Source organism: Trichomycterus rosablanca, chromosome 14 (assembly GCF_030014385.1).
Source record: "Trichomycterus rosablanca isolate fTriRos1 chromosome 14, fTriRos1.hap1, whole genome shotgun sequence".
In the NCBI taxonomy this organism is placed as follows: Eukaryota; Metazoa; Chordata; class Actinopteri; order Siluriformes; family Trichomycteridae; genus Trichomycterus; species Trichomycterus rosablanca.
This window is the reverse complement of record NC_086001.1, coordinates 3528732-3545342: the sequence shown is the minus strand read 5'-3', so window position 1 is coordinate 3545342 and position 16611 is coordinate 3528732. Positions and strand designations below refer to the sequence as shown.

The 16611-nt window shown below is 39.6% G+C and overlaps 1 protein-coding gene and 1 long non-coding RNA gene across 2 annotated transcripts in view; both read left to right on the top strand.

Annotated features, from left to right (window-relative positions):
* The window catches only part of LOC134327092 (C-type lectin domain family 4 member M-like), a 37422-nt gene that overhangs the window by 15017 nt on the left and 5794 nt on the right, over nt 1-16611 (top strand). The window contains exons 4-5 of the mRNA XM_063009173.1: nt 9830-10210; nt 14880-14888. Of these exons, the coding sequence (XP_062865243.1) occupies nt 9830-10210; nt 14880-14888 (390 nt within the window). The remainder of the gene's footprint in view (nt 1-9829; nt 10211-14879; nt 14889-16611) is intronic.
* On the top strand, nt 10857-14680 carry LOC134326644 (uncharacterized). The gene is made up of 3 exons (XR_010014550.1): nt 10857-10929; nt 11121-11251; nt 14449-14680. It is a non-coding gene; the product is annotated as an uncharacterized LOC134326644 (long non-coding RNA).

The window sequence follows — 16611 nt, the reverse complement described above, 5'->3', positions numbered from 1 at the left end:
CATACATTCATTGTAATCCAAGTCGAGAAGCTTGATTTTTTTGCCTAATAAAACTCAGGTTAAAAATTAAATAAAAAGATTTAAAAGATAAAATGACTGTGTAGACTTGATGTAAAAACAGTATGTGATGCTTTAAACAGTTTGTTGTGTCTTTGTACGCGAACCGTAAATGCAAGAAATTAAAAGAATGCAGGATAGCAAACATGATCACTGCTCTTTATTCTCCACCATACTTATCATTCATCTTTACTGCATGTCTCCTCTTTATTACCTTTTCTAACAGTGTCACCAACTGGTCAAACCAAGTAACAGTATTTATCAACATGTACTATTCCAAATGTAACACAATACATGAATATTGTACAGAACACAACACAATGATGAGTTTTCTGTTTTATAGCTACTGTGTGAATGAGCTAATAGTCACATATGTGGTCTGTACTGAAGACAGGAAGTTGATGTGAGAACCATCACAGAGTCTGTCTCTATACCTGCCCTGTTTAAAGCTCTGTGGAGTTTTAGTGCATTTTATTTAAATAATTCAGTCCTCACATCTGACTTTATTTTAGTGTGTGAATTGTAACCTTTACCAGCATTCATTTTGTTCCCTAATTCAGTCCTATTTTTAATTTATATTTAAATGTTTGACTTTATTTCTGACATTCGGTGGTAAAATGGATAAGGAAGTCAAAAAGCACCAGAAATAACCCCACTGCACACCAAAAAGGTTCTTCTGTTTTCTCACTGTGCATTTAGTGTCGCATCCTGTGTTCGTTTTTTTTTTTCTTCGTGTACTGTGTTTATACCTAAAACACTTAATTTGTTTAGAAATGGACAGAAACCCCTCTGCTCAGGTGGTAAAAATATTTGGAAATTAATACAAATCTAAAACTGAGATCAGTTCCTCCCCTAATTCTTTCTGATCCCCCTGTCCCTGCTGAGGAGAAACACCCCATATCATAATGCTGCCACCACCATGTTTCACTGTAGTAATGGAATTAGCCAGACATAGTGCTTGTTGTTCTGCTCAAGAAGAACCAGAGAAACTTTTGCCTTGTGCTGACAGAGTCTCAATTACATGCTTTTAGCTTAAATGATGTTTTGGGATGTGATCTTGGTGATATAAAATATTTGCACCCTCATTCTTATAAATAGTTTGAGGCACCTGAGTGGTGCAGCAATAAAACACACCGGCCCACTACTGCTCAGTTCTGAGGTTGAATTGTCAGCAGTGCTATCGGTTGGGTGTCTACACAGACATGATTGGCTATGTATTAGGATTGAGGATGGCTAAGCATCCTGGTCATTTGGAGGTGCATTTGACTTGTCGGTGCACTCTCAGTGCTAATCCCAAGCCCAGATACAAATAAAGAGGGTTGCGTCAGGAAGGGTGTCCGATGTAAAGCTGTGCCAGATCAGGTTTGCGGACCAGAATGATCCACTGTGGTGAAACCTAAATACAGGAGCAGCCAAGAGATGATAAATGATATTGATAAATAGTTCAGCTTATTTATACAAAACATAAAGATTAAGATTCCAATCATGGAGACGTTTCTGTAGCTCGACTCTTTAACACTAAGACCTGCAACCACTGAACCACAAACCTGTCAGCAGTAATACAGACCTGGTATGGGATGACCATCATGCTAACTTCCTCTTAAAGCATCACATATATCAGCATCGACTCACAGGCGCACACAGACACACTGAATCCTAACAGGAGAGCATCATATAGACCTGAGGACCTCCGGGCCGATACAGTCAAATGAAGAAGTGCAATGAAATTTATGCAAATGCTGAAGTTACTACAGATCAAAGATTTAATTCAAAGAACAACAAAAATTCCCATGATTACATTTATATACAGTGTATCACAAAAGTGAGTACACCCCTCACATTTCTGCAGATATTTAAGTATATCTTTTCATGGGACAACACTGACAAAATGACACTTTGACACAATGAAAAGTAGTCTGTGTGCAGCTTATATAACAGTGTATATTTATTCTTCCCTCAAAATAACTCAATATACAGCCATTAATGTCTAAAGCACTGGCAACAAAAGTGAGTACACCCCTTAGTGAAAGTTCCTGAAGTGTCAATATTTTGTGTGGCCACCATTATTTCCCAGAACTGCCTTAACTCTCCTGGGCATGGAGTTTACCAGAGCTTCACAGGTTGCCACTGGAATGCTTTTCCACTCCTCCATGACGACATCACGGAGCTGGCGGATATTCGAGACTTTGCGCTCCTCCACCTTCCGCTTGAGGATGCCCCAAAGATGTTCTATTGGGTTTAGGTCTGGAGACATGCTTGGCCAGTCCATCACCTTTACCCTCAGCCTCTTCAATAAAGCAGTGGTCGTCTTAGAGGTGTGTTTGAGGTCATTATCATGCTGGAACACTGCCCTGCGACCCAGTTTCCGGAGGGAGGGGATCATGCTCTGCTTCAGTATTTCACAGTACATATTGGAGTTCATGTGTCCCTCAATGAAATGTAACTCCCCAACACCTGCTGCACTCATGCAGCCCCAGACCATGGCATTCCCACCACCATGCTTGACTGTAGGCATGACACACTTATCTTTGTACTCCTCACCTGATTGCCGCCACACATGCTTGAGACCATCTGAACCAAACAAATTAATCTTGGTCTCATCAGACCATAGGACATGGTTCCAGTAATCCATGTCCTTTGTTGACATGTCTTCAGCAAACTGTTTGCGGGCTTTCTTGTGTAGAGACTTCAGAAGAGGCTTCCATCTGGGGTGACAGCCATGCAGACCAATTTGATGTAGTGTGCGGCGTATGGTCTGAGCACTGACAGGCTGACCCCCCACCTTTTCAATCTCTGCAGCAATGCTGACAGCACTCCTGCGCCTATCTTTCAAAGACAGCAGTTGGATGTGACGCTGAGCACGTGCACTCAGCTTCTTTGGACGACCGACGCAAGGTCTGTTCTGAGTGGAACCTGCTCTTTTAAAACGCTGGATGATCTTGGCCACTGTGCTGCAGCTCAGTTTCAGGGTGTTGGCAATCTTCTTGTAGCCTTGGCCATCTTCATGTAGCGCAACAATTCGTCTTTTAAGATCCTCAGAGAGTTCTTTGCCATGAGGTGCCATGTTGGAACTTTCAGTGACCAGTATGAGAGAGTGTGAGAGCTGTACTACTAAATTGAACACAACTGCTCCCTATGCACACCTGAGACCTAGTAACACTAACAAATCACATGACATTTTGGAGGGAAAATGACAAGCAGTGCTCAATTTGGACATTTAGGGGTGTAGTCTCTTAGGGGTGTACTCACTTTTGTTGCCGGTGGTTTAGACATTAATGGCTGTATATTGAGTTATTTTGAGGGAAGAATAAATTTACACTGTTATATAAGCTGCACACAGACTACTTTTCATTGTGTCAAAGTGTCATTTTGTCAGTGTTGTCCCATGAAAAGATATACTTAAATATCTGCAGAAATGTGAGGGGTGTACTCATTTTTGTGATACACTGTAAATGAGGAAAAACTGCAGACCGGCAGCACCAGAAGTGACCAGAAATCTCTTTCTCAGTTTTCTGCATGTAAATTGTATTTAAGCAGCTATTAATAAACTCAGAAGTTAAATCATAAGGAACAAGATCATGAAGATGATCCTATATTTTAGGAGGCTTTGGACACAGGGGGAACATGCAAACTTCACACAAAAAAGACGCTGGCCGCACGGTGGGGAACTAAACCCCGGCTCTGTCCTGCTGTGAGGAGATAGAATCAGAATCAGAATATCTTTGTTGTCATTATACCAGGTATAACAAAATTAAGGAAAAGCGCTACCCAACTGTCAGCAGCTGTAGTCAGTCATAATAACTAAGACTCCAATGTTAGACAGTGGTACCTCAGTGGTTTAGGTACTGGACTGATATTTGGAAGGTCACTGGTTCAAACCCCACCACTGCCTGGCTGCTACTGTTGAGCCCCTTGTTGAGGCCATTAATTCTCAGTTGCTTGCATTATACGTATATGGGTGCAACTGCTGTTGATTTGGATAAAAGTGTTTGATAAATAAATTGTCCCAAAACTGCAGAATTTATTGGCTTTGACACACATTCAAAAATAAAACAGCTAGCTTCCTGAGTGAGGCTGTGAGTTTGTTTAGATTTAAAGTCGTGCTTCTTCTTTTCTGTGTGGTCTTGTTTTCAATAGTGTGGTAGCGGCTGTGTGGTTTTTATTAAATATTAAACATTAAGGTATTGTGCTGTCAGAAATTAGCAGGCACACATCCACGCTCCAAACTGAAGTGATTGTACATATTGAGGGCCTTCTTTTAAAATTGTAATGTTGCATTCTGTTTTTTTGTTTTGTTTGTTTGTTTGTTTAAAGGCTAGTTACTTCCACAAGGCTGATTTTTTTGCTCATATAAAATTGAATAAGAGATTTTTGAGTAATGTCATACTGTCTCTGAATCAAATAGAACGATTAGATTCTGCAAACACCCATCACATCACATAATCAGTTATACAAAATAATGCTTTGCCTAATTAGTAGGAACATTTGAAGCTGTTCATGGCTGGACAAAGAAGAGTCTAGTCAAGTCAAATGTATTTGTAAAGCACTTTTTTACTTATCTGGTCACTTCTGCAATTTAACTGTAATATATATAAATAATCTCTAGCTTGCACTTCTGGTTAGATGCTGCTGCATTTTCTTGGCTCTGTACTTCCTTGGGTTGAATCAAATCGAATCTAATCTTTTTTAGCGGACATTGTCTTAAAGCAACTTTACAGAATCCAGCAATCAACAGACCAAAAACCCCTGTTGAAAATTAAAAATTAAAAATACAGGAAGAAACCTTATGAGGAACCAGACTCCAACCTTGAGAGGAAGAAGACACCATGGCACATTCATTATATGTAAAAGGAAGATGACATAAAAAATAAAAATAAAATAGTTTTATCATGGCTTTATTTTGGTTTTTGTCACGTTGGGTACAGTTTTCCTGGAATCACTGGACACAATGCAGTAACTGTGTAATGAGTGGAGCCTCTGTGTGCTCCTATGTGCCCTCTCCCTGAGCACATTCAGTCTCCTGCCACGCCCCAGCTCATGATTGGTTTCCTGGACTAATTAGCTCCAGCTGCTCCTTATATAAGAGAGGAGCTGTAAAACAGTCTTTGGGAACAATTTTGGCTTTTGCTTGGTTTCTAGCTCCAGGTTTCTAGCTCCAGGTTTCTAGCTCCAGGTTTCTAGCTCCAGGTTTCTTACTTCAGGTTTCTAGCTTCAGGTTTCTTACTTCAGGTTTCTAGCTCCAGGTTTCTTACTCCAGGGTTCTAGCTCCAGGTTTCTAGCTCCAGGATTCTTACTTCAGGTTTCTAGCTCCAGGTTTCTAGCTCCAGGTTTCTTACTTCGGGTTTCTAGCTCCGGGTTTCTAGCTCCGGGTTTCTAGCTCCGGGTTTCTTACTTCGGGTTTCTAGCTCCAGGTTTCTAGCTCCAGGTTTCTAGCTCCAGGTTTCTAAGCTCCGGGTTTCTAGCTCCGGGTTTCTAGTTCCGTGTTTCTAGCTCCGGGTTTCTAACTCCAGGTTTCTAGCTCGGTTATGTATACTGTCCCACAATAAACATTTGTGTTATACATCTCTGTGTTTGTGTCCGCCTCCCTTGCCTGTCATTGCCCGCGTGTGACAAACTGGACACCAAACCATTGTGGGGCCTCAACAATCCCCCACCCTCAGACAGAGCCAATTATGTGTGTAGACACATGACAGCTGATAACACTGCTGTGGATTCCAACCATGGATCTTAGTGGTAGTGGGCTTGCAAAATTTCCAACAAAATTTACCACAGTGCCACTAGACCTCTAGTAGAGAGAGTACATTTACCTACATATTAGCACCTGTGGTCACTGCTCTGCTATTTTAAGGAGACTCAGGCAAACCTGTTTATATTAATGTAAATTACTGTGTGTTGAGCATTTTAATCAATCACACATGTAATCACATTTTTAAACTATTCAGTAGTCACAGTGTTCAATTCATAATGTGTAAACAGTTTTATTATCCTTGTCATATATTTAAGTATTTAATGTTTAACTGCATGTGAAGCTCACTGATGGATATGCTCCCAGAGCATAATACTACCACCACCATGTTTTTATGGTACTGTGTTGTTTGGTTTAAAAGCCTCACATTTTCTCCGCCAAACTTCCTATGTTGGCACAAAACTCTACTATAATACAGTGTTTGCTCAGTGGTTGAGATACTGGACTAGTCATCAGAAAGCTCCAAGCTGGCACTGTTGGACCCTTAAGCGAGGCTCTTAACCCTGTTTTGTATTGTCATTATTGCAAGTCGCGTCGGATAAAGGCGTCCGATAAATGTTAATATAATCAGCGACAAATGTAATTCAGAAACAGAAAAACCATAGGTGTAATTGTCCTCAGCCAAACAAACCTAAACTTTTTTTTTAATTGATCTTCCAATCAGTCACACAATAAGATGCATTTTACTTCCATCAAATAGACAACAGGAAAAAATTAATTTAACCAAATTTTTTTATGTCTATAAATATGTTTTAGAGCAAGAATGGATATGTTTCAAGTCCAGTGTTTACAGCATCACTACAGAGAAAAGCTGAAGCACGAGCAGACAGGACTGTATACAGAGAGGAGCAGATCTGGTGATCATTGACGGAAGAGGAACAGGTACAAGCGAGAGAGGATGTCAATTTATACCAAACAACAATCTTTTAAAACATTAGAGAACATTACTGCTTGTAAACACATCATATAAAGGATCACAAGTCTGTGATGAATCACAAGAAGCAATAAAACACAGATAACATAAAACAAAATTAATAATTTGAAAAAATTTACACAGTTGATACTGATCAAATTCTGAGCAAGCAAAGCCCAACCAATCATCTGCTGTAAATTAAAGGCTGCTGGAGCTTAAGTGAAATCAAAATCAAATCAAGGTTTATTTGTCACATACCTATACAAGTACAACTGGCAGTGAAATGCAGCATATTTCATGATGCTGCCACCACCATGTTTCACTGTAGTATTAGAATTAGCCAAAATTAGCAAAATGAACAAAAAAAGGGCAAATTAAGCTGCCAGTTATGGAGACGTTTCTGTAGCTCAACATTTTAACACTAATACTTGCAGCATTCTAACTTCCTTCCTCCTAAAGCATCACAGAAATCAGCATTAGCGCACACAGACACACAATTCTAACAGAAGAGAATCATATAGACCTGAGGACCTCCGGGCTGATACAGTAAAATGGAGATTTGCGAGGAAATTTATGCAAATGTTGAAGTTACTACAGATGAAAGATTTAATTTAGAGAACGACAAAAATTCCCATGAAGACATTTATATAAATGAGAACAAACCGCAGACCAGCAGCACCAGAAGTGACCAGAATAAGAACTCAGGTGCAGTAAACAGTGATTTATTTCTTAGTATTCTTTATGTAAATTGTATTTAAGCAGCTATTAATAAACTCAGAAGTGAACTTGTAAGGAACTTTGGACACCGGGGGAACATGAAAACTCCACACAGAAAGGCTGCTGGCCGCCCGGCCGGGGAACTCAGCCCTGGATCTGTCCTGCTGTAAGGCGATAGTTACCCACTGCACTAATTGTCAGCAGCTGTAGTCAGTCATAATAACTAAGAAGGTTCCAAAGTTAATCAGTGGTAGCTCAGCGGTTAAGGTACTGGACTGATATTTGGAAGGTCACTGGTTCAAACCCCACCACTGCCTGGTTGCTACTGTTGAGCCCCTAAGCAGGGCCCTTAATTCTCAATTGCTTGCATTATGTATGGGTGCGACTGTTGTTGATTTGGATAAAAGTAAAATAACTTTAGATTATTGAACTGTCTACAACATCACTAAGCATCTAAATTATCCAAAAACTGTTAAAAACAGCAGACTGGCCTTGACACATAATCAAAAACAGAACAGCTAGTTTCCTGGGTGAGGCTGTGAGTTTGCACTCACATGTTTCATTGCACAGGCAACACATTTAACATGCACCACCGAGCCGTCATATTATGATCAGTAATCATTTAAAAGTCGTGCTTCTCCTTTTCTGTGTGGTCTCGTTTTCAATAGTGTGGTAGCGGCTGTGTGGTTTTTAATGAAAATCAAACAGTCTAGAAACATTAAACCAAAAGGCCAGAAATTCTACGGTCCAAACTGAAGTGATTGTCCATATTGAGGGCATTTTGAAATGGGACTACTGTGAGGGTGCAGTAATGATCACTTCAGAATGAACTTTTTGTTTAAAGGCTGGTTTGCTCTCCATGATTTTGAGCTGGGTTATATAAGATTTTTTTAAATAATGTCATAACATCTTTGAGCCAAATAATACGATTAGATAAATACGATTAATATGATTAGAACAACATATCTGCAAACCCCCATCACATCAGGTCATCAATCATACAAAATAATGCATTGCCTTAATAAATCACGACAAAAAGTGGAAAGGTTTGAAGCTGTTCATGGCTGGTTTGAAGAAGACACCATTGAATGTTCATTATTTAAAAGAAAGATGACATAAAAATGTTTTTCATGTTTTATCATGGCTTTATCCTGGTCAGTGTCGTGTCTGGTCCGGTTTTCCTGCCCCACCCTCAGACAGAGCCAATTATGTGTGTAGACACATGAGGACTGATAACACTGCTGTGGATTCCAACCATGGATCTAAGTGGTAGTGGGCTTGCAAAATTTACCACAGTGCCACTTGAGCGCTGGTAGAGAGTACATTTACCTACATATTAGCATCTGTGGTCACTGCTCTGCTATTTTAAGGAGGCTCAGGCAAACCTGTTTATACACTGATCAGCCATAACATTAAAACCACCTCCTTGTTTCTATACTTACTGTCCATTTTATCGGCTCCACTTACCATATAGAAGCACTTTGTAGTTCTACAATTACTGACTGTAGTCCATCTGTTTTTTGACATACTTTTTGAACCTGCTTTTACCCTGTTCTTCAGTGGTTAGAACCCCCACAGGACTACCACAGAGCAGGTATTATTTAGGTGGTGGCTCATTCTCAGCACTGCAGTGACACTGACATGGTGGTGGTGTGTTAGTGTGTGTTGTGTGAGTGGATCAGACACAGCAGCGCTGCTGGAGTTTTTAAATACCGTGTCCACTCACTGTCCACTCTATTAGACACTCCTACCTAGTCGGTCCACCTTGTAGATGTAAAGTCAGAGACGATCGCTCATCTATTGCTGCTGTTTGAGTCGGTCATCTTCTAGACCTTCATCAGTGGTCACAGGACGCTGCCCACAGAGCAGTTGGCTGGATATTTTTGGTTGGTGGACTATTCTCAGTCCAGCAGTGACAGTGAGGTGTTTAAAAACTCTAGCAGCACTGCCATGTCTGATCCACTCATACCAGCACAACACACACTAACACACCACCACCATGTCAGTGTAACTGCAGTGCTGAGAATCATCCACCACCTAAATAATACCTACTCTGTAGTGGCCCTGTGGGGTCCTGACCATTTAAAGAACATGGTGAAAGCAGGCTAAAAAGGTATGTAGAGAAACAGATGGACTACAGTCAGTAATTGTAAAACTACAAAGTGCTTCTATATGGTAAGAGAAGCTGAAATTTATAATGTGTAAACACTTTTATTATCTTGTCATATATTTAGTCTTAAATGTTTAACTACATGTGGAGCTCACTGATGGATATGACTAAACGTGCCCTGGTGTCTCTTCTTCTCTAGGCTGTGAGACTGCAGGAAGCAGATTATACAGAGGTATTACAGTGGGCTTGTTACTGTTCTGTGTTCTCCTGCTGGCCGTCATCATAGTACTGGCTGTAAAGAAGGACCAGTTTCAGACCAGTTACAAAAACCTGACCATAGAGAAAGACCAGTTACAGGCCAGTTACAAAACCCTGACCATAGAGAAAGACCGGTTACAGACAAGTTACAAAACCCTGACCATAGAGAAAGACCAGTTACAGACAAGTTACAAAACCCTGACCATAGAGAAAGACCAGTTACAGACAAGTTACAAAACCCTGACCATAGAGAAAGACCAGTTACAGACAAGTTACAAAACCCTGACCATAGAGAAAGACCAGTTACAGACAAGTTACAAAACCCTGACCATAGAGAAAGACCAGTTACAGACAAGTTACAAAACCCTGTCCATGGAGAAAGACCAGTTACAGAAGAAGAATGATAAATGTCAAAGTGTGGTTTCCTACCTTGGTAAGTAAATACTTTATTAAAGATTTTAGGCCATAAAAAGACCTGTTATCAGAAGTCACAGTGGGATTTTATAGCTGGGGTTGGTGTCATATAGCTGCTTTAACAAAAATAGTTTCTTCTTATTTCTTCTCTTCTTATTAAGAGCATAATACTACCACCACCATGTTTTTAGGATACTGTGTTTGGTTTAAAAGCCTCAAAAAAGCCTCAGCAGTAGCTCAGTGGTTGAGATACTGGACTAGTCATCAGAAAGCTCCAAGCTGGCACTGTTGGACCCTTAAGTGAGGCTCTTAACCCTCTGTTATATTCAGTCTTAATTGCAAGTTGCATTGGATGAAGGCGTCCACTAAATGTCACACTTGTAAATATAATCATCGGCAAATGTAATCCAGAAACAGAAAAAACATAGGTGTCACTGTCCTCAGCCAAGCAAGCTTTACATCAGCATAAAGTTAAAGGCTGTAGTCAAAAAAAAGAAGCCAACAAACCTGAGGATTTTTAATTGATCTTTCAGTCACACAATAAGATCATTTGCCAAAATCAACAAAGTCCCAGGACTGCAGAGACATTCATGTCCCTTACAAAGTCCAATGTCCAATTTATGTCCAGTTACTGCCTGTCAGTTGACCTGTTTGGTAAATTTTAGAATACTTGTGTTCAATATACGTTCCCAGTGGAATTACATTCTTACACAGGTGACCTCTGGGAAATAAGGATTTTATTACATAGACCTATATAATGTTTTATCAAATTTAATATAATGTTTGCTCCATTTTAAATAGACAAAAGCAATAGACAAAAAATAGACAAAAGCAAATAAGGAAACTTACCCCACCCCCAAAAAAGCTGAACCTAATTCTTTTTTATGTCTGTAAATCTGTTGTAGAGCAGAGATGTACATATTTCAAGTCCAGTGTTTACAGCATCACTACAGAGAAGAAAAGCTGGAGTGCGAGCAGACAGGACTGTAAACAGAGAGGAGCAGATCTGGTGATCATTGACAGCAAAGAGGAACAGGTACGAGTGAGAGAGGTTATTAATTTACACCAAACAACAATCTTCTAAAACATTAGAGAACATTACTGCTGGTAAACACATCATATAAAGGATCACAAGTCTGTGGTGAATCACAGGAGGCGATAAAACACAGAACAGAAAACATGGAACTAAATAAATAATTTGAAAAAAAAATCTACAGCTGATCAAATTCTGACCAAGCGAAGATATATATGAATTCAAGCAGGGGTGTCAAACTCAAGGCCCGCCATGTCATTTTATGTGGCGCCCGAGAGCTTAAAAGACTACGATAGACAATGATAGTTCAAGTCGTTACAGAGACGCACTTATAATTTAATAAGACACCTGTGCCTTTACACAAAGTTTTAGCTGCAAAAAAACACAGGGAAGCGTAGTCAGTAGCGTAAACAATAATAAATAGAAGTTAATTCTCTTGCAATCCGATACAGAATCATCGTCTGTAAGTACAGTAGTAGACGTTTATATTCTCAATTGTTTGTAAATGTTTAGCGAGTATGTTACAGCATTTCAGTTAGGAATTTTCCGTAATTCCTTAATTAAATACGGTTGTTACGTTACTATAGCAATTAGTAGTGATGGCAAACCAAAGCTTACTGAAGCTTTTCTCCTAACTGTATTGAAAAAAGGTTCATTACTCGAAGCTTTATAACACAGTGCACATCAGCGACATCTGGTGGCCAAAACATTAAAGTGCTTTGTGTATCTAGTGGACAAGGGATCCTTTTTTACAGCTTTTAAAACTGTGTTCCAATGCATTAAAAAACATGACATTTGATGTTTAAACAAAAGCAACTGATAAAACTAATCTTAAAAGTCTTAAAAATGTCATTGCTCAGGTGTTCATACATTCATGGTTTGGTAGAAAACTTTAATGGCTGAATAATGTATTTTATTACAACACATAAAACAGTAATATATATAGAATAAATATAGAATACACTCAGAACACATCTTAATAAGGCACACTTGAAAAACTATACTGTTGTAATTCTTTCACATTGTTGCTGCTTTCACTTTGTCATGTTATTATAAATGTTAATATATTCAAAAACTACCCTAGAAGTGCGCACCAGGATTTGCTGCTTTTGGATCTTTCCCTGAAGCAGTCACGTACAGGGGTTGGACAAAATAACTGAAACACCTGTCATTTTAGTGTGGGAGGTTTCATGGCTAAATTGGACCAGTCTGGTGGCCAATCTTCATTAATTGCACAATGCACCAGTAAGAGCAGAGTGTGAAGGTTCAATTAGCAGGGTAAGAGCACAGTTTTGCTCAAAATATTGCAATGCACACAACATTATGGGTGACATACCAGAGTTCAAAAGAGGACAAATTGTTGGTGCACGTCTTGCTGGCGCATCTGTGACCAAGACAGCAAGTCTTTGTGATGTATCAAGAGCCACGGTATCCAGGGTAATGTCAGCATACCACCAAGAAGGACAAACCACATCCAACAGGATTAACTGTGGACGCAAGAGGAAGCTGTCTGAAAGGGATGTTCGGGTGCTAACCCGGATTGTATCCAAAAAACATAAAACCACGGCTGCCCAAATCACGGCAGAATTAAATGTGCACCTCAACTCTCCTGTTTCCACCAGAACTGTCCGTCGGGAGCTCCACAGGGTCAATATACACGGCCGGGCTGCTATAGCCAAACCTTTGGTCACTCGTGCCAATGCCAAACGTCGGTTTCAATGGTGCAAGGAGCGCAAATCTTGGGCTGTGGACAATGTGAAACATGTATTGTTCTCTGATGAGTCCACCTTTACTGTTTTCCCCACATCCGGTAGAGTTACGGTGTGGAGAAGCCCCAAAGAAGCGTACCACCCAGACTGTTGCATGCCCAGAGTGAAGCATGGGGGTGGATCAGTGATGGTTTGGGCTGCCATATCATGGCATTCCCTTGGCCCAATACTTGTGCTAGATGGGCGCGTCACTGCCAAGGACTACCGAACCATTCTGAAGGACCATGTGCATCCAATGGCGGTGCCGTGTATCAGGATGACAATGCACCAATACACACAGCAAGACTGGTGAAAGATTGGTTTGATGAACATGAAAGTGAAGTTGAACATCTCCCATGGCCTGCACAGTCACCAGATCTAAATATTATTGAGCCACTTTGGGGTGTTTTGGAGAAGCGAGTCAGGAAACGTTTTCCTCCACCAACATCACGTAGTGACCTGGCCACTATCCTGCAAGAAGAATGGCTTAAAATCCCTCTGACCACTGTGCAGGACTTGTATATGTCATTTCCAAGACGAATTGACGCTGTATTGGCCGCAAAAGGAGGCCCTACACCATACTAATAAATTATTGTGGTCTAAAACCAGGTGTTTCAGTTATTTTGTCCAACCCCTGTAGTTGTGTGCCGAAATGAAGCTTCAGACGTCATTGGTCATGTGATCACTGTAGAACAAATCAAGCATCGACACAGTGATTCAAAGCATCTCTTGTGTTATGAGGCGTGTCTGTGGTACAGGAGAACAATATAAATGTAGATATACATTATAAATATACAGAATAAATTTGGCATTTTGACACCAAACACAGAATTTAGCCTCCAAGAAAAACAACAAACTGTACAAGACTTAAAAGTCTGCAATCACAGCAGGATACGTTACAATCGGCCCTTTGAGAGTCACCATAATGCAGATGTGGCCCTCTGTGAAAATGAGTTTGACACCTCTGAATTAAAGGTTGCTGGAGCATAAATGAAACTGCTTACAAGCAGTGGTTAAGGAGCTAGATTAGTAATTAGAAGGTCACTGGTTCAAGCCCCACCACTGCCAGGTTGTCACTGTTGGGCCCTTAAGCAAGGCCCATAACCCTCAATTGCTCAGACTGTATACTGTAATTGTAATGTAAGTCGCTTTGGACGTCTGCTAAATGCTGAAAATGTAAATGCTTACAGTCAAAAGAGCTTTTTGACACCATAGGATTAGAGGCTAGTGTGCTTCAGAAAAGTTTGGTTTTGATTATGTGGATAAAAAAGCAGGAAGTCACGTTTCTCACGTCTTGTTTATATTGGCATTAAAGAACAACCTATTCACTATGGCATGGTGGCTCGGTAGGTGGTGTTAATGCTGATTCTTCAGGATCAAAGAGAACTGGGTTGTAGTGTCACATCTAGTTACTCTAGCTACTAGTAATCTAGTTACTCTCCTTCTGTGTAGATATGAGGTACACTAATGTCTTCCCACCAACAAACTGCCAGTAGGTGAAATGGCTACTTTAAAGTGCACTAAATGTTAGTGAACAGATAAGCGTGTTGACCTTCGCTGGATTGGCACTTCCACCCTGAGTTCAGTGTTGTTAGGACAGACTCCAGGTACTTCAGCCCAGCAGGAAGTGGTTACAGAAGATAAATAAATCCATGATATCTTGGACAGTGTCAGTCCATTACAGGTCAGCACACACTCACCTGTTCAATTACTTACAAGAACAGTGGTGGCTCAGTGGTTAACATACTGGGCTGCTGGTCAGAAAGTGTCACTGTTGGACTCCTGAGCATTTTATCTTGTGCTGTTTACAGAATTTCATCAGCGGATGTTTTCCTAAAACCCAGGCTTGGATTGGTCTAAACGATATAGACAGAGAAGGAAAGTGGATGTGGGTGGATGGAACAGCACTGAACACTGGGTAAAATATTACTGAACTGAACTGAACTTTCTCTTTGATGTAGTTATTGATTATTACTCGTGTCTGATATAAACATTCTGTTTTCAGGTTCTGGTGGGACGGAGAACCCAATAGTTATGGTGGAAATGAGGACTGTGTTGCAACTGGCTATGAGAAAGCAAAATATCCATTGAAGAACTGGAATGATTTTCCCTGTGACTTCTCTGTTGTTGGGATTTGTGAGAGAAAATTTTAGCCCCTAAATGTGTCATTAATGAATCGAGACCAAATTTTATTCCTCTGACTTGAGTAATTAAATGTAAATGTCCTCCAGTTGTTAGTAAAATTATTTGTTTTGACTGTAAGCTTGTTGGAAATCCCATTTCAAAACAAATGGTTTTAAAACCGACTCACCTCTGTGTGATCTTTTCAGCTACTCCTCTGAGAAGGCTTCTCACAAGAATTACTTAATTATGTCTGTGGGTGTTTGAGGTCAGGTCTCTGTTCAGGTCACTGAAGTTTCTATAAACCGAGCTTCATGTCTTTATAGAGCTTGTTTTGTGCACAGGGGTACAGTCATGCTGGAACAGGAAAGGACCTTCCCAAAACCACATACATTCAAAAATTAGAAGGGGTGTCCCAATATTTTTGACCATATAGTGTATGTAATAGTCTAACATTTTTACTTTCCTAAGGTCCAATTACATCATGTGTTTTTCTGTCTGAGATAAATTATTAAATCACATCCACAGTTTAGTTTTATTGCTTTTTATTAGCTTGTGTTGTATCATGATGATATGATTAGTCAATTTTACTATCATTTAAATTTGATCTCTGAACTGTGTGTAATTCAGCAGCAACAGCGGCTAAATTCTGATAGGAAAGCAAGAGGCTTTTTTGATTTAACTCTTCACATTCTAACATAAATTGAATAGGCATGTATGATTGATTTATCTGCTTAAATTAGTATTTGTTCAAATGTTGATTGTCATATTTTAAGTAGATAAAAGATAATTAGAATGGCTTACATTTCAAAAAAGACTTTAACTTGTTACAGCAGTATGAAGACAGAAAAAAACTGAAAAAAATACAACTAAGTGAAAATACTACACACATAGTGTGTAGTTATTTACTCTAAAATATCTAAAAAATAATACATACATTCAGATTTGCAAAATATATTACGTATTGCACTTATTGTAAATAAGTTACATAATGCACCATGCTATGAACATGTAAGATTAGGTATGAGTGACATTATTACATATTATTACTGTTGTAAGCACTGATGGATGCTGAAATGAAGGACCTGTGGTAGCGCTCCTTCTTACACATGGGGTGGAGTAGTCTGGTACAATATTATTATCTAAAAATATTATTTTTAGACAGTTTCTTTCTGGAGAAATTAATGCAATGTTTTCTGTGCTGCCTGCTGTGATATGTTAATGAAATGCTAATATTATTTTAAAAAGGTACACTGTAACAAATTTCTGTAGTTTTTACAGTATTACTACTGTAAAATGATCAAATTCTTACTGTAGAACCTGTACACAGCATTTTACTGTAGATCTGCAAAGGATCATGGTCAAGATTCAGTGGTGGGTGAATTCTACAGTAAGCATATTTCTGCTGTGAATCACAATACGGTAAATTTAAGCGGGATTTTTCTTTTTCTGTCAGTTTAAACAATAATCCGTCTTTGGTAATAGTACAGTTTG